Source organism: Etheostoma spectabile, chromosome 4 (assembly GCF_008692095.1).
Source record: "Etheostoma spectabile isolate EspeVRDwgs_2016 chromosome 4, UIUC_Espe_1.0, whole genome shotgun sequence".
NCBI classification, from domain to species: Eukaryota; Metazoa; Chordata; class Actinopteri; order Perciformes; family Percidae; genus Etheostoma; species Etheostoma spectabile.
Window position 1 is genome coordinate 7,826,468 of NC_045736.1, and position 19,676 is coordinate 7,846,143.

Genomic DNA, 19,676 nt, shown 5'->3' on the forward strand with positions numbered 1-19,676 from the left:
AGGATAACACGGTGTAGGCAGCACCAATTGTTTTAGTTTTTCTCTCTACTGACAGAACTCCAAATTTACAAACAACAGAGCTACGTGTTGGATCGATCGGAATTCTCCTTTAACTTTTAGACATGAAAGTGATGTCATTCTTCTCATCGATAAAATAAGTTTCATTTTATTCTTTAAGAGAAAGCAAATATGAAAAAAAAAAGTTGAACTGTTCCATTTATTTCTGTTATGTTAAACCGTTGCGGAATTCACCATGAGAAATGGAGGTTAAAATGCAGCCAGACTACTGTCTTACCCCCTGGAGGGCTGGCTGGGTGAGGTCTCATAGTGATACAGCCCCTGGTGTGGCTGCATGTCCACTGGCATTGGAGCTCCGAGACCTACTGCTCCCCGTACACCCTGGACCTGTCACACAAAGACAAGGATACGGTTAGGGTGAAGTGAGGAAACCCAAACAAACCCCACCAAACTAAACAACGCTAGAAAGAAAAGGCAAATAAACAAAAACAATTGTGGTCGGGGAAAGAAAAAAGAATATGTAGGGTGGTAATAACAGACCAAATCCAGCCAAACCGTTCAAAGGCAAAACAAGCTCTCTGTGAAAAGCTTGAGTCATACTTAATTTAAACAAAGCTGGAACAAAATCCATTACTTAAGTAAAAGTAGAAATGTAAAAACCACAATAGAAATAATGTAAAAATAGTAAAAATACAACATACAATCTTGCATTCGATTGCAGTAAACATTAATGTCACCTAAATGGCAACTTGAATTGAAGAAAGGAATATACAACTCTCAGCTCAGGTAATTGTTAGAGATTTTAAAAGCAGTTCATGTGATGGCAGTAATGTGCTCTGAAACACTCCTGACAATTACACAAACCCTGTGACAAAAAACAACAACAGTGGGCTTGGCTGTAATAGCTCTTCTCTAAACAACGTAATGCACCTCAAACACTGTTGATTGACACTAAAAACCTGCCGCACCTTTCCATCCTGAAAAGTAGCGATCACCGAGGAAAAGACAGAGAAGAAGAAAATCTGGGTTTTGCCTAAACGCTTATAAAAACAAATAGTTATTTGATGTTAGCAACACAAACGGAGAAATGAAAGTAGAACAAAGCGTTTTTGTATGACATTTATATTGAGATGGTATCTCTCAGCAGGAGTGCATGTGTAAGGTAATTCTTGGGAACAAGCACCTGCTCATTACATCCAACCACATCAGTGCAGGTACTAATAGTCAGGACTGTGGGCTGTTACACGGTTACACAGGTAATTAGGACCTAAACATGACTGCACACACTGATGTCAGAGCTACCACAAATGGAAAAAGCCAACAAATGTGTTCATAAATCTTCATTTGTCAAATCAACTTAATTACATGTATAGACCTATTGCAACATTTTTGTGTAAAATTCTTTTTTTAATCATTTTTAACAAATCTGACTTCAACAAATCTTTCATATCTATTCACCGTATTCTTTAACTCTATGAAATCCTTGCCATGCACGGGGAATCCAAATATCTCATTGCTGCTGTTCATGTGACAAGTGCTCGCCCCCAAACTGGGAAAGCTCCTGACCAGTGCAGATTAAAGCTCTGTGGTTGGAGTGTAACAGGTTGCCAGGCCTGTTATGTAGTAGCACAAGTGTTAAAAGGGCAGTAGGGACCTATTTAAGCCCGCAAGCCACCAGGGGGATTTGATACGCAAAGTTAGCGAGTGGCTAAATGATGTGGGCGGCTGCTTCGGATGTGTGTATGATAATTAGCCGGAAGCGCTAAATAGAGATCTCGCCGAGCACCTCAGCTGTCCAGAACTCATAAATACCAAGAAGGGGGTATAGCCAGGCAGCCACTCTCTCTCTCACTCACACACACACACAAACACACATACTCACTGACACACCTGTCCAGGCCAGGCAGCCACACACACACTCGCACTCACTCACTGGCACACCTGTCAGTCTTGCCAGGGGGTAGCATAACAATTCAGTGGCCACCAAGTCTGCGGAGAATGTGTGTAAAAGAGTGAGTATTACTGTGAATACAGCAAAGCAGTTTGTACTGTCTTAACCACAGTGGGAGGTGTGTATGAGAATGGAGTTTTGGGGATAAGTGTGTTTGCAGTGTGTGTTAGTGCATTTGACATGATAAATGGTGATAGATATCAGAGTAAAAGTAAATAATGTATGAGACCACCTGCTCATAAGCAAGCTGGAATTTGTATGTTTGTGAGTGTTTCTCCAGGGAGCAAGGCAGCATGTGTGTGTTACTGTTCTGTGTACACAAACTCATCTGTGTTGTGCAATTAATTTGCATGTTAGGCTACAGAGTATGCTCTTATCCCGTGAATTACCGTAAAGCAAACCCAAACATGGAACATGTCAACAGAATTTGTGTTTAGCAAGTCTGACCATTCCTGTCTTCTAGAAATTACACTTACATATTTAATTTGTATACTGTATACATTTGTGCAGTTACTGAAATCAAGATTTCTAACATTGATGTACAAATTGAATGTCAATGTTCTAAATAAAGCTTAGAAGAACTATTTGGTACCCCCCTATTTTATACTGAACTTATTTACAAAACGTCAAACAACAATAAATTCCAGTATAACTGTGCAAAATGCATGCGTTAATGCACCAATCTACTGTGTGTGAACATGTTTGATATACTGTATGTATTTTTGAACAGGATGTAAGCACATATTTCATATATGCATGGTGCTGCTGACACAGGTGCCATGGCATTGTGCTATTTTAGGTCAATATCTTATGAGAAACTCAGAGTTTGCTCCCCAGTGTAATTTTGTGGTGCTGGGTTTTAAGGGATGGGGCAGAAGCATATTAAAAACCCCAAGGCCATAAATCAAACTGCTAACTAAACAAGTCTGCTCTGCTGCGGCACAGCAAGCTGGGCAGGAACCAAAGGGCTAAGGATGAGGACAGGATGTCCAGCCACTTTCTACACCCAAAACCTCTCTATTCAAACACTCCAGCTTCCCAAGCCTGTAACATCACCACCCCCATAAACAAGCCACACCTAAAAGCCAGACACCTCTAAATTGCTTTTTCCTCAACATCATCAACCGTACACAGGAATATGATAAAATCGGTGTGACAAAACAGGCCATGAATGTATTAGTAATTGGCACAAAATAATATAAAAAAATTATCCTGATTTGAAAAAGAAGAAAAAATGCAAAAACCTTTTGAAAGATCAAATTTATGGTTTATGAAGACACCAAAGGGACCTCTAAAACATAACCATTTAAAATGTGCCTTTTTAAAGCATGGCTCCCAGGAACTGTAATATTTTTACAGATAGACAAACTCATAGATGCTTTTTAAGTTGGAGGTATACTGGATAGATGATATTAGCCTACTGGATATTTTTCAATGAGCCGAGAAGCCCTGACTGGTAGCCTAATACATTTCTATTATATGCCTTACCTTATTACTCACCCAACCAACATAGCTTACCACCAATAAATAAAACCTTTTGTATCCCTAATGGTCTATTACTCATTTACTGTCAGAAACCCAACCACTGCACTGTGAAGACTCACCATCCAGCAAAAGCTGATGCTAACTACATCAGCATTTCTGACATATTCTTCTAGAACCTAAAAACTAGGTACACTATTTACACTACTAGTGCAGTGCCCATTAAAAATGTGTCTGTTTGGAACGGGCCGATTGCTTGGCCTACAGTATTGCTGCTTGTAGAATTCGTCAAAACCAATTTTAACCCCAAAATTACTTAAAGAAGGACCCCAAACCACTTTATGTGCAGATTAAGAATGTAATCACAAAATATGACTGTGTGTGTGAGAGTGAGAAAAGTGCTTTATCTGCCCGGTTCAGCTCTGAGCTTTTCCCACATTGCACACCGCTGTGAAGGAATAATCTCAGAGATTACTTTATATTCTAAAAAGTAAGTTTGGTATATCCAGCAATCATGTAGCAACCCCCCCCCCCCATTTTTGTGGGCCTGAGGTGTTCACATTTTAGACCCTTCAACCCTCTGTGTCTGGTCCTGCGCTGTGTGCAGTGTGAGAGGGGGAGTGGCCAGCGTCTAGAGTGGCAAAAACCAATGTGTGTTCTTTTCTTTTCAATATATATATATATATATTTAACAATATATTTTGTATTTCTAATCAAAACAACGTCACTGTACTTACTCGTGCCCGTAGCAAGACACCTGTCAAGCGTGAGACCTATCGGACTAACGGTTCTAGAGATATGCGCATAACACACACAGAGACACACACGGGCAGACGTTCGTGCATTTTATAGATAGATGTTTTGCATTACTACAGGACGTCAGTGCTAACGCATTACACACCAAGGCATAACACGGTAGCTCAAGTAGAAAAGACTCATTCTAACAACTCTAATCAAAGTTTGCTAACATTAGCCACCAAGCTAGTCATACCAAACAAAGTAAAGCTGTAGCAGCAACACCTGAGTACTGAATTAGGTAAAGGATGTCTATTAAGAGAAATTATGTACTATTTAATCTTTTAAAAGTTAAACTGTCTCACTTAATGAAACCAAGAGGAACAAGGCTCAGCAAGTGTGTTCATGCTTTCTGATGATAAAGTGTAATATTAGCTTAACTTTTAATCAGCAAATCAACACAACAAGCTTCACATATGTTGTAACCCACTTGTTGCAGGGCTTCAACTGCATAGGTGACTTTTTATCTAATGGCTTTAGGTATGCATTTTTCTCACAAACTTCAGGTCTCAGGTGATAGTTAGTATTTTTGGTATACAAAGAGAAACATTGTTTATTCTTGCACAGGTTTGGCCATTTGTGACTTTCCCATTAAGCTTCAGTCCTCCTCCCCTCTGAGGAAGTCTCCAGAGAGGACAGACATTTCCACAGGTCACTGGTTGTGTCAGACAAAAGGCCTGATCTGGACTCGCTCCACTCTGCTTCTACACTCCTTTACTCTTGGGTGTAACACTAAACTGGGACTCACACATCGCCCCCTCCTCCCTCCCTAGCCAATGTAGAAAGTGGCATTTAATGACAGCCCCTCTCCTCTTAACCTCATTTCTCCTCTGCGCTAAGATGGGAATGTGAGGATTACTTTAGACAACAAAAAACAGCCTTTATCAAACCCAACACACATCTTTGGAGCATGTTGTGCAGTGTAAACACCCATCTGGAACTATCCCACCCTCTCCTTCTTTCCCTTCTTCCCCCCCCCCCCCCCCCCCCCCCCCCCCCCCCACTCATTCTGCCTTTTCCCTTGCTCTGTATCTCTATCTCTGGCTATCTCCTGCTCTCTCTCTCTCTCTCTCCCCCTCTTCTCCCCCGCTGTCTCCACCCTCTCCCTCATTCCCTCTCTCTTGGCTCATTCCTGCTCTTGCGATCTCTCCCTCGCCCCTCCCCCTCCTGGCAGAGCTGCAGTCGAGGTGGGTGTTCTCTGGCTGTTATGACTTGAGAGACGATAATGGCAGCTATAATGTAGCCAGCCGTCCCTGATGTGGCTGGGTTTGTGGGGGATTCTGTTGTGTTAGGGCAGGAGACTGAGCATGGGGGGGGAATAAAGGCAGGGCTTGGGCCTGCAGCCAACCATAGTCCAGATTCTACCTCGTTTTCTTTTTCATTTTTTTCCTCTTTTAATTCTCTCTCTCCTCACCCACCAACTTTGTCTAGCCCTGTTGTTTTTCCTTCGGTGGTAAACTTTGTTTTTAAATTCTGGCTTTGTTTTTGTAACCCCCACCCAACACAGACTCTCCTCCTTCCCTGCTTTTCTTCCCCACCCACCCTCGTATTTTTTACCCCTTTTACTCAGACTCTCTGAATTCCTCACAGCTGCTGTAATTTGATGGGGGCTAATGGTGTGACCACCGAAAGGCTACAGGCCTGGAGACATCTCTGTAATGTACAATAAGCCCTATTAATGACCTGCTGCAGCAAAGCTTAATGTCATATCTACTTAAACAACTACTTTGAGTTTTATTTAAACAGCTTTAATTGCTTATACGCCAAAACAGACAATTTCAATGGATACCAAACAAAAGTAAGCATCACTGTGAGTAGGTGAACACGTTTTATTGACTTTCACTGCTATTGTGTTATAATGATTTTAATGCTTTACCTCTTAACTCATTGACACTTGCATCTTGAGCTATGTTATACAAACTTTTAACGATCCCATACTTTAGGTGTAGTATTGCATATATAGAAGGGACATAAATGTTTCAAATAAATGCAAACCTTCTGCCTGCCGTGTTGTGCATGCATTTTCGTTAAAATAAAGATAAAATTAAATCACTAAATTAGAATACATTATATACATCTTGATGTCAAGGACACCCTCCTAAATGAGCCCTAAAATGAGTGACAGTCACATGACAACAATACTACTAAGGATCTTGGGTTCATAAGGGGAAGACTATAAAGTTGTCATTTGGCAGCTATGTTGAGAAAGAAGCCCTAAACTAATGTTTACTAGACTACCACTGTGGTTGAATACAGTCAACACCATAACCCAGGTTTTAACCACACTGATTCACACCTCATGTATCAGTGTACTGTAAACTGTGGTGTGAGGAAGCTGTGGTGCTGATGTCTCACTGCTGGGGTTCTCACCTTGTCAAAATGGCAGAATGAAAAGTTGATCCCTTGTTGCTACACAGCCGGAGTGACTGATGACAGACATCAGGGCTTGAGAGCAGCGGCTCGACATGACTACAAACAGTAGAACCGTGAGCCGGGCTAAACCAAGCACAGACAAAAGGAGTACAGCAAACAGAGCAGAAAACAGCAACTGATGAACTTTTTGTGAACTTTGTTTTATTAAGGTAAAAGCTGAAAGCTATTCTTTTTCAACGTGATGAAAAGTTATGCCAGGAGCAGCAGTTGCAGAGGAAAATAGGGTTATGTACATCATGTACAGCCGCTGAGGGTGTAGAGAAGAGGGGGGGGGGGGGGGGGGGGGGGGGGGGGGGGGGGGGGGGGGGGGGGGGGGGAGTAAAATACTTGCTAAATACACTACCAAACAACTAATTTTGGTGCCAAGGGTGCCCTTATTTACTAAAGCTGCCTTGTTTGAGCAACACCCTGCCTTTGCTGCACACTCATGATTACTGTTTTACCACCTTTGTAACTGTTGGCCTGATCAGTCAGTGACTTGATAGTGTTTGTTTTAAGATTAGGAGTGGTTCACCTCTCTGTGTTTTCATTTGCCTGTACAAGCACAGTTTTGTACTGCTGGCCGCTGAGCCGCTTTTGCTTTCTCAAAGGCAGTTAGATGTTTAACATTTATCGGTTTGGTGATTTCAACCAACAACCCTATCAAGAGGACATGTGAGTGTTTCCCTTCTCGTGACTCGACCAATAACTCGCTGTTCTTTCACTCCTCCACAATCCCACTTTTCCTCTGTCCTCTCTCCAGGCCACCCACCCGCCATCCTGCACATACCTGTGGTTTCCTGTACCCTGCTCTCCTCCCTCCTCTCTTTACCTCCAGTCTCTTCTCCTCCCCTCTCTGTCTACCAAGTAACATCAAACTCCTGTCTTCCCCTCTTTTTTTTCTTTTCTACAACTACTATATCTGTGTATCAGGTAGATAATGCCCCGACCACAAATATTTCTTTGAACTCCTTTTAAGGAGGAGAAGCGGAGGAAACGGGGGGAGGAAAAAAGGAGAGAAGGATAGATGGATAAAGCAGATGAGGAGAGGTTGATTCACACAGCTGGCTCCCAGCTGTAGACCAAGGCAGCGTGTAGAAAATGCTTCATCTATAAACAACTGGGAGCCCAACCCCCTTTTTCAAGGAAAGAAGAACAGAGCTTTGTCATTGTAAATCACACTTAGCACTCCTCTTCACCTTCACCAGCACTCCCAAACGTCCCCCAGCTGCCTGTTGCTCTTTTCCTCCGATCCTTCCGCAGCTATACTCATCTTTCCTCGTGTTTTTGTCCACTCTACCCATCACCACTGAGGCCTTACTGTCACTGTAAACTAAAGAGGGAAACTACAAATCAAGGCCTTGAAAATCATCCCCAGTCAAACATCTCCCCGACACCAGGAAAATGTCCTCGGCATAAATTCACTGGAGCCGGCTGTTCCACATTGACACAGGGACAAAAACCAGATAATAATCTGTTCGGTTTACAGCAAGACCACAGTGATTATAAGAAAAATAATAATCCTAACAGTCTTGGGTGGGCAGGCGATATTTATAGCCGGCCTGCTGCTACTTATATTCCTTAGCTGTATAACACAGCTGGAAGTGAGGGAGGAGAGAGAGGAGGTGGAAAACTGGTGAGGAGAAAGAGACGGAGGAAAGGGAGACAGAGGAGCTCTAGGGAGGGAGGGGGGAGAGCGTGTGGGGGCGGATACCAAACGCATGTGTGTGGCTGAGAGAGACAGAGAAAGACAGAGACAGACCTAGCCAGTGTACTATGTGAGGGGATGTGTTTGTGTATTTGTATTTGGTGTGTGGGAGAAACCGCTGCACAGCCGCTCCAAACAGCGACAGCAGCCGACGAGGCCTGCAGGCCACCAGACGCACACAGAGACCACAGTTCTGAGAGCCTCTCACAGAAAGGAAACAAGACACAGACAACACAACCATGAAATCAACTGGGCTGGATTAATCAAGACAAAGCTATGTGGATTTTGATGACTGCTAATTTTTTCCATTACTGGGCTTTTTGTTTTAGGAAGGGAGGATGCTGTACAAATGTATAGATTTAGTGCCTGTTTTGACCTGGTTTTAACATCTGTCCTGAGTGATTCGATCACAAGTGGACAACTCTAAGTACGGGAGTTTTTACCAGGCAGTGAAATGTGTCTCAAAATGCGTCCTAAGTGACCACTTGTTGTCGGATCTCACTTCCTTGCTACGTATATGCAAAAAAACACGGTGTGTGTGTGTGTGTGTGTGTGTGTGTGTGTGTGTGTGTGTGTGTGTGTGTGTGTGTGTGTGTGTGTGTGTGTGTGTGTGTGTGTGTGTGTGTGTGTGTGTGTGTGTGTGTGTGTGTGTGTGTGTGTGTGTGTGTGTGTGTGTGTGTGTGTGTGTGTGTGTGTGTGTGTGTGTGTGTGTGTGTGTGTGTGTGTGGGTGGTTCCTATTACATCAATCTTACATTAGAAATGTACAATTGGTAATGAAAATGCGCTGCCCACAGTCTGTGTGCAGACGTAAGGATGTCTACTGACAGCTCCAGGAACTGTGCAGTAGAGAAAGACGTTTGTGTTCAGCTCTCAGTACGTCTCTGTAGTTTGAAGTTAAGTTTCAATATCTGCTTTATTTTACATTTCATGATCGCTTATGAGTCGTTCAGTTACTGCTGATGAAGGTCAAACATTTCGTGATTTTGCTGCTTCATTATAAAAGCTTTTAAGTAACAAAATAACCGCAAACTTTTGTTGTGATGAATTTATAGAAAATTAAACTGTTCACGGCCGCTCCTTGACCATCCTTTTCTCCAGAACTAACACCACATGGTGCAGATGGGTCTGCCAATGCGAGACTAATAAATATAATAAATTGTAGTTGCAATGCAAGAGCAGGAATGTCTGCAAAAATAACGTACACGTTGATGAATAATTTGGGGATGTTTTATGACAGCTGTCTATTCCAGGCAACCGTGCGGCACAGATCTCCTGACGGCCGGTAGGATATAAGAGCAGGCGGCACAGAAACAAAACCACCAACAGTATGATGATAATATTCAAAACACATATTGGCCAAGGACACACCAGTACACACTGCAATAAGAATGCACCTCCGCATGTGGTCAGATTGATCAGATCTCAATGTGTCCTGAGTGAGTTTTCACCTGTACTTGGAGCTGTCCACTCAGATCGGATTTTACTACCAGGTGCTCAAAATGGGGCTTTAAAGTCGGGGTCAACCTGAGAGACAGATACTGTAAATACAATGACTGGCAGTGAAACATGTGGTTATATGGAAAGACTAACAAATTGGTGGATGGTTAGATAAATTGCAAGATGGAGAAGATAGATGAACACAATTCAACAGATAAAAACTTGCTCTTCCTATTTGTAACTATTGTGTTCTCAATGACTATCCCAACTTGTATATAGAATGCAATTCATTAGTATTCATATACTAAAGTTATACTTTTCAGTAATGTGGGGTCACACTTCTTAATACATAGTGTTTAATGTGTTCTTACTGTAATATTTTTGAAAGTTAAATTGTGCCAGAGCAATTGAAAAACAGAAGCCGCCATTTTTGTATATTTCCTAATTTAAACAAAACAAATCTGATAAAGTCTTGAATAATCAAGACTACAAATATGGCAAGGCAATTCCAACTGTATTTAAATTTGTCCCAGCAGCGTGTCTGAGTATACACCTTGATCAAGGGTCATTGTATCATACGATAATTATACGTTGTATCATCACTTTCACGCTTGTGCTTTCCCTCAACTTTCCGCTTCACCTTCTTACCGCCTTCTTTTCCCGTGTATTTGCTCCCTATTCACTCTCCCCACCTTCCTAATGTGTTCATTTTACTTTCTTTCTTTTTTTTTACAGTTGTTGTTCATTTTGATACCTGTGTGTGTGTGTGTGTGTGTGTGCGTTTTCTCTCCTGGCTCATTTATCTCAATCCACAACTCGTGTGTGCCCACTAGGAATCTGCAGTAAACTATAAATCAAATTCAAACTGATGACTGCTGCGATGTGTTGATACAAAACCGTAAGGATGAAAATTATGTTCTTTTTCATTCTGCTTGCCATTTATTAAACAAACCTCATCCATTTCCACAGTGACCAAATTACAGAGCAACATACAGTAAAATGGGCACTTCTTCTGTGTGGTCTTTCTCAGAGCTGCTGACTTCATAACTAATATATCGCAGGCGTTTAGTTTAATACCCAGATGTTGGTAGGGGCAAGACATCCGGGCCTGTGTTAGCTTCTAATTGGCTGGGATCCCTGAGTTGGTGTTTGGGGCTTAGCTTGTGACTCTCACGCACACACGCACGCACACACGCACGCAAAAGCATAAACACACTTTCCCTGAACGAATGAAAGGCTTGGCTGGGTTTAGGATCATATGCTGTCAGGAAGAGACGAGCCATGGTCGTCCAGAGGAGTCTACAAACTAAACAAACGCAGACAACACGCACACATAAACATACACCCATGCACATACACACACACAGGGTTACATCTTTGAGATCCCAAGACTGACTGACGCCAAGCTGCGGTTGTGCCAAGCTCCAGCCATGATAGCTTACGAGCTTATTATTAGAGCGACAAATAAAAAGATGCTCACTACAGAAGGGAGAGAGGGAGGGGAAGAAGATTCTACAACAGTACATTATGTCTCTCGGGCCCTGTTCTTAACTGGTTTTGTCCCGAGTAATCCGATTACAAGTGGCTAGCCCTAAGTACATGCATTCCCGCCTAGAAGTAGAATGTTTCCACATGGTGTATATGCAAATAAACATGTACATCATTTGTTTGCATATACACAAATAAATATTTTAATGGAAAAATAATTTTTGTGTGTTTCCAAACTGTTGTAGGATAATGAAAAGGAGACAATTGATATGTGATAAGTGATTTTGGTGACACTACACTGTATAATTTTGTTGAATACTTTTTTAGCACCTTTTTCTGTGTTGCACTTTGTAGACTGTCCCTGTGCATTCTCCCCGGCTGCATAGAGAACAATGTTATTTTTTCATGGTGGACGGCTTCTTTGATTGTAGGTTAAAGCTCGTTTACCTTTTGTGTGTGGGTACAAGATGCTGATGTAAATTGTGCCCCTCTTATTTACATGTTTGCGTCTCTGTTTGTATACGTGTGTTTGTATATCTCTATGTATCTTTTTCAGTGTATGTGAGGCAGTTTGTGTAAATGAGTGAACCTCGTGTGTAGTTTGCCTTTATATGCTTGAGTCTGCAGAGAGAGTCGGTGTGTGTGCATGTGCTCCCTGTGCATCACTGAGCACTGAATGGAGATACAGACTGGAATTTAGGGCTGAGACACAGTGAGAGGGAGCCTCTTCCTCATGGATGAGATACGATCAGTGTTTACATGCACAAAGGGCAGAAAACTTATGTAATTGCAAAACATCAGACTGATCTCATGAAATGGCGTATGTATGACACACCAATTCGAAACCATTGTTTGCGTGTTATCAAGACGCGTACTTTTGGCCTCCATTGACTTACATTACCTTGCGTTAGTGTGTGAATTTACGCCGGCAATTTGCATAGGGAGGTTGGTCGGAGTGGTGGATAGGAGAGGACTTTCACTGTCGGTTTCTTTTTAGTCTTCGTTTACTAAACCCAACCGCGTCACGTGTCCTAAACTCAACCGTCGCTTTCTTCTTTTACTAAAGCCAACCCCGTTCTTCTTTTCCTAATCCCAACCCTAGCTTTCTTCTCGCAATAACATGGCCAGTGTGGATAACAGTCTAAGTGGCGTGTATGTGTAGCCAGCTGTATATAGCATAGACAAACAGATAAAACACCACCTGGCTTAAGAAAGTTGGCATCTACAGTATATTTACCCAAAGTCATGATGCCATGTTGAAAACATCTACAATTTTCTGATGTAAACTGCATCATTTGATAGACGATTACACATCTTCATCTGGCCAGTCTTTGACAGAATGTTAAAGGTGCCCTGCTACACCAAACTATTTTTACTTGCATTTTTTGAAATATGTTAGGTCCATATGTGTTTGGGTTATAGATTGTAGCATTTTCTGTACTGCACTGATTTGCTATCAGTGTTTGTGGTCTGCATTAAGCTTTTCAACCTGTCTGCTTTGTATGGAAACTAATTCAGTGCAAACCTTTGCTTACATCTGTTCTCCCCCTGCATCTGACATCACTGGTTCCATGGCTAAAACGTGCAAGTTGATGACGCCCCGTCTTTGTATTAGTAGATAACTGGCACTCATTGTTGCACGTCACATACACTGTTAAATTGTGTTTTCACTGTTTTATCTACATTAACATTTCTCATCTGAAGCCTAGAAAACTCATTGCAAATGTTGCATGAGTTTTTAATGCTTTGAAACTTTCTTTTGTTGTGTTTTGCTGTCGATTTAAAGTGAGGGTTGGTTCTCCTGTATTATTGTGGCATTGCTACCCATTCATATCACATGTGTGTTTGTGGCATGCATAGCATAGTGTTTTCTTCCTTTTGTTCCTGAAGAACTAATGAATTGTGTGTGTTGTGTAGTAAAACCTTGTGCCAGCTTTCGATTCATACATTGGATAATACTCATTTACCTGTTGCTACTCTGATTACACAGCACAGAAACCTAATAAATTAATCATAACATCTACTGACGGTGATACTTTTTACGATAATTAACTGATGCGACAAACAAACATGGACAAACAAAAGTCCTGCAAAGACTGTCAAATTGCATGAACGCTCACCTCCACTTCACACATTAAGCCCTTTTCCACAGCCAGATTATGATCTCTGTCCTTTGGTTTTTGGTGTGTGTCTATAAGTGAGCATAAAACAATTGGTGGACGACTTCTGCAAAGTGGCTGCTCAAAAGAATCCAAAGAAAGTCTGAAATCTTGTCATTGTGTGATGAAATACAATTAGTGATAACACTTTGTGTGCAGGGTGTCCCTCAACTACAATTAGAAAATCTTGTAAAATGTGTTCCTAACTTAAAGATTGATTTTGCAATCAATTTAAATCTGCTTCAGTTCAGATTGTTGAAGTTCCTCATACATCTTTCAATTCACAAGTTTGTGCAACAGTTTATGTGAGGGGAAAACCTAAACTGTGGTTTTAATAATTGTATTGTGTCTGTGGGTCTTTCCCTGTTGTGATAAAGTTGTACATCCTCAACTTCCCAAACCTTTGGCTTGTGACCCCAAAATCGTTCTCAGCACTCCTTCATGAAGGACGTCCTAATTCCTAAAATGCACGTAACGGGTGGGTGAAATAATACATGTTCAACGATGAAAATATTACAAACGTTCTTTAAAATGTGAACATAGCAAAGCTGCATTCGGACAGACAGCTTAATTTGTAAGTGATGCTTGAGAAACGGCTTCATTTATGGTTATTTCAGAAGCTAAATGTGTCGTTGCATTTCCTTGGTCAAGTTTAAACCTACTTAGCCTTGCTGCTTAAATCTCCCACAATAATAGCTGCAGTAACTGTGCCCATGGAAACGTTTAAAAGTACTGAAATCGTAAAAGACAACACTAGTACATTAATACAATACATAATTTAAAAAGCGAGACAGGGTCCGTGCAGGTCTCTGAATCAGAGAAAATAATTCCTTCAGGTGGGTAGAGGGTGGATGATTTTAAACCTACATGCAGATTTGGATGATCGTATCACGCATCACTAATATAGTGCGTTTGGGTCAATATAATATACTGCTTACATTTGTAAAGTTCTTTTCGTGTGTGTGTGTGTGTGTGTGTGTGTTTTTAAAATCCTCACCCACATCCAGTGCACAGCCAGTTGATTTGTTGCCTTAAGTTATTTTAATGCAAACTAATCACCGCTCTGGTTTTGCTTGCATGCGCACACACACTTTTTTTTTTTTTTTTTATCAGTCCCTTTTAGGTAAGGCAATTTTATTTTGTAGGCACTTGGAGCTTTCCTTACTTGCTCCGTTCTGTATGGGATAATGTGTCCTTTCACATTTGAAAAGAAAACTACTACAATACAGTTTGCAATAAAAAATTAAAACCACTAATGTAAGTGTTACTAAAGTGAATCTACGTAGCGTTTGCTGAACAGCGACTTTTCTGTCGACAAGTGGTTGGATTTCCCAACTTTTTCTCGAGTCAGTCCCTTATATACTAAATGCTGCATAGGAGTGACCAAAAACAACACGAGACTTGTAAATGCAGTTATCCTAAACAGCCATGGTCATGATCAAGTGGAGAAATCCGATTTTTCTGAAAGCCCTACATCTGAGTTGGTGCTGAATAACACAGAGGGGAGAGTGTTTTGAGGGTGAATTGTCTGATGTGAGCACTTGCAGTGGCAATCTTTCCCATATAATATGACTAACTTAGATTGGGGACCAAAAGCAGGAACATGTCTTTATGTAAGGTGCTTTGGCTGTTGCTTGTTTTACTTTTTTAAATACATTTTTTTTAAGGTGTGACATGCTGAAACATAACATTAATAACACCAATAATTAGTCTCCTAAACTCCTATACACAACAAGAGCAAACTAAAGTTAACTGGCTACTTTTAAAGCTAAAGGCCAGGACCTTTTGGTTGTGTATAACTCCCTCCCTTTTTCTCCACATTTACTGTCATTTCTCCACTGAACAGGAATATCAGGGGAAAAAAGTAAATGCCCTCAAAATTATATTCAATACTGTATTCAATAATGTAAGTCGATGTGAGTTAATGGCTTGTGCAGTTATATATCTAAACTATGTATTCCAAACCAAACTTTCTGGATTTTAAACAGTATAATGCACTCGTGTTCAGTAAATGTATTGTTTTTGAATTGTTTTATCTTGTCTTAAATAGTATTCAAGACAATAACTTATAAATGTCTGCTTAAGACCTGATTAGGTTGCCTTATGTAGCTTTTTGATCCTTTTTAGTCAAATTTTAGAATACATCTTGACCTTTTCAGTACAATAGGAAACAAGTTCTTAATGAGTAGACACAAGAATAAAATTATCTAAAGAAACGTTGACATTCACATGGACCCTGCCTAAGGACCCATGTATACATCATTTCCTGGGATACAAATCTTGAGATATTAAAACTAATTACATAAACTCATTACACAAATTGCATGAAAACAGCTTTTGGATTTGACGTTGGGGAAATTAAAGATGAGAGCAGGGCAGGAAGACTTAAGCCTCTACACTTGTTTCCTGTAGAGAGAAAAAATAGTGGTATGAAGTGATTCACTTGAAATGAGAAAAATCTGGCGGCAGTAATGTTGCTGTGCAGCGGGCGACTCACAGTCTGTGTGTGGTATTCATGCTCTCCTTTCTCTTTACAAAAGAGGGATGGAGTGAATCAGAAGGGATAGAAAGACAGAGGTAGAGAAAATGATTGTGACAAAGAGAAACAAGTGACGGAAAAGCGAGTTGATGGAAGAAGAGAAACCGAAAAAAAGAGGGAGAAGAAGAGCGAACAGTGTTGAGCGGCACTATGCTTGAGCAGTCCTTTTGACTGAGAAGAGAGAGACTGGAGACCTATTGTTGAAATCCCATTCCTCACTGTATTGTCTAACCTTATCAATGCAGGGTCACCAGGAACAATAGTAAACACTCCCACAAGTTCTCATTTGTTAACAGTGTCACTGTAAATAGAAAACGCAGGTGTTGAGGCAAGAAAAAGTATGTCATTTAGCCCTCACATATTAATGATGTGAATGTTATTACAATGTTGATGACGTCATCAGGGTTAGCTTGAGACTTTACATTTTTAACAACCATGTGTTACAAACTGACTGTGTGCATTTTGAAAGTGTACATCCAGGAGACAGAGAGGGTCTAATGAAAAACGCTATTAAGTTGCATTATGGGAAATTTGTGTAATGAGTCTGCAGTTGTTGGGTGTATAAGGGATGGACAGGAGGGAGAGTACAGGGCACTGGTGGGTGACTTTGTGGAGTGGTCTGGTAAGAACTGCCTGCTGCTGAACGTAGATAAGACCAGAGAGATGGTGATCGACTTCAGGAGGAAGGGAACGGCTCCGCAGCCCCTTTGCATCCTGGGAGGTGACGTGGACATGGTGGAGGATTACAGATACCAAGGTGTCAACATCGACAGCAGGCTGAACTGGAAGATCAACAGCACTGCTGTTTACAAGAAGGGGATGAGCAGACTCTATTTCCTGAGGAAGCTGAGATCCTTCAACGTGTGCAGCAGGATGTTGGAGACCTTCTACCAGTCTGTTGTGGCTGGCGCTCTGTTCTCCTCCGCCATCTGCTGGGGCAGCAGCATCGGAGCCAGCGATAAAAACAGACTGAACAAACTGATCAGGAAGGCTGGCTCCGTGATCGGCTGCAAACTGGACACTTTGGAAGCTGTGGTGGAGAGGAGGTCACTGAACAAACTTATCTATCATGGATAACCCTGACCACCCTCTCCACCCCACACTGGTCCAACAGAGGAGCAGCTTCTCTAAGAGGCTCCGACAGCTTCAATGCCGCACGGACCGCTACAGAAAATCATTCTTTCCACAAGCAATAACACTTTTTAACATGTCATCTCTGGGTGGTAGATGAGACTTTTGGACACCACACTACTGCACTAATGCAACCTGGACATTTGGTTTATTTACATTTACATTTTAGCATATTATTTAAGCATTTGCACATTTTTGTTCCCCCATCCTATACATATTCAAATATTTGTTATTTTTACTTTATTCGTATTATTATTTCATGTATATTGTATGTATGTATATTTTTCCTAGTATTTCATTTATATTTATATTTTGTGCTTTGTGACTGATTTTGCTGCTGTAACACAGGAATTTCCCATTTTTCTTGGGATCAATAAACATCTATCTACCTATCTATCTATGTTGGATCCAGTGTTTTTGGAATTTAACTCAATTACTAAAAGTCAGTATCTCGACTTCTGCTGCTTCTTTTGTGAGTGGTGATTTTTAAGTGTAACACTAAATCCCTTAGCGTTTTCTATTTTCTGAATTTGAGGTTTTTATTTATAACGTTAATAATTCCAGTGCATGTATCTGTTTATTGCCTATAGAACATGCTAATACGCATATTTCATTCAATAGAATACCATTTTAAGTTGTTTTAAGCATTATTAAATCATTTCTGAAATATCTCAAGTATTTGATTATATTCTTTATAACACAAATGACAGGGTTTGACTGCAAGAATGGAAACCGCCAGTGTAGTAGTAATAATACAAACCTACTGTGTGCCCTGATAAACTGTAAAACAGCTTAAGTAACATTACACAGTAAACTAAGGTTGATGTAGTAATGTGGTAAACGTGAAATCCCTTTTGAATTTTAGTTGAATTTGTTTAATTCTTTTGCCGTCTGTAAGAGTTTTAACCAATTTGCGAGGCCGACTAAAAGAGAAAATTCCACCTGCGATTTAAAAAAATAAAAAAAAATTAAAAAAAAGTCTTCTTAGGTCACCAGACGTTTCTTATTCATTACCAGCTATAAAGCCTGACAAAGAGAAAGCTTCTAGCCCTTCTTTCTGCCTCTTTACTCCATTGCCCCCTTTCTCCCTCCAACTCCTCACGGGGAACCGAGAGGGAAATCATTCAGTGGCTGAAAAGGTTAAAGTCTAGCTGAGGGCTGGAGTTCCTGCGTCTGCCAGGGGCACCTGAAGAGGGGCAAACATTTACCGGCAAAGAAAAGAAGGGGAGAAAAAAACAGCCTGCCCGAGAGCTGCAGGGTCCGCAGTGAGTGTCGGTGTAGGGCCCTTGGAGAGTTTGTCTTGTAATTGAGTCAATTGTTGACCCTCTGTTCAGCCTGCCTCTGCAAATCTTTGGAGGAAAAGCCTGCCGAATAATTAATGTTCTCTCTCCTTCTCCCGCTCTTGCTCTTCATCTATCTCTCTCCTACTTCCCCCCCCTCTCTTCCTCCCTTGTTTTCTGTTGTCTCAAAGGATAATTGTGCTGTGAGTTGAAGGCAGTCATTTAGAGGAGGGGGGCTGTTCAGGGATCTGCTGAGGCTTACAATCTTCTTTTCACCTCAAATCTTTCTTACCCCCCCCCCCCCCCCCCCCCCCCCCCCCCCCCCCCACTCACTCTTCTCTGCTGCATTCTCCCGCTTTTTCATTCCTCCTTTTGTTTGCACCGTGGGATGAATTTTAATCACTTCACTCTCCACCTCCGATCTCAGTCCCCCCTTCTTTTTTTCCTCTCATTCTGGCCACTTATTCCCTCTTTCCAACTTATATCCAGCACTGCAGCACCTTCTCCCCTTACCAATCCTCTATTGATCTGCCCTCAAAAGCTCTGAGAAAACAAGGACACAGATATAGCCCTTTGATGACGAGGGGAAGGGAGTATTTGTCACTCCAGGTTTAGAACAGGCCAAATGTGTTTAACAGGCAAGGGGGCAGAAGAGAATTGGGAGAGGGAGGAAAAAAAAAAGAAGGCGAGAATGACAAAAAAGAGAGAGTTTAGGGAGGAGGAGGGGTACAGCAGGACAGAGAGGAGGGTCGCATTCTGTTTGTGGAGAGCGATCATTTTTAAATGCCTCCTTCATTCAAGAACACTTTGTTTGCATAAGGGCTCTAGTGTTGCGCTCCTATTGTGGTGGCTTATCCCGAGGGACAGTGCAAGTCAGGGACACTGTTGTCATTCACATTTCCCACATTGACTTATTAGCGGATGCTCTTAACAAGAATGGTTTGACAAAGTCAAACTACTACTTGAAAAAGTGAGAGTAAAAGCATATTATCGTAGGAGCTGCAAGTGTGATATCCGCTTAAATAAGTAAGAAAAGAAACTACAAAAAGTAACCACACAACAAGTGCCAAGAGTAAAAGCGAAAGGCCACCACAGCCAACACATGTAAACTTCCCGACAAGCCAAACGGTGACACTTACGATAGATTTTTTTTTTTTACGAGGTCCCACAGTCCTTCCTCATTTTTTTCTCCGCAGGCCACAGGTAGTCAGCACATTTGTCGCAGTCCGACTGGTCTACACCAGCTGAAGAGATTTACAAAGGACATGGGAGGGT

At 41.4% G+C, this 19,676-nt stretch overlaps 1 protein-coding gene across 1 annotated transcript in view; it reads right to left on the reverse strand.

Annotated features, from left to right (window-relative positions):
- The window catches only part of gli1 (GLI family zinc finger 1), a 61,818-nt gene that overhangs the window by 14,833 nt on the left and 27,309 nt on the right, over positions 1–19,676 (reverse strand). Inside the window, exon 2 of the mRNA XM_032513933.1 lies at positions 296–405. Within this exon, the coding sequence (XP_032369824.1) occupies positions 296–366 (71 nt within the window). The 5' untranslated portion in view covers positions 367–405. The remainder of the gene's footprint in view (positions 1–295; positions 406–19,676) is intronic.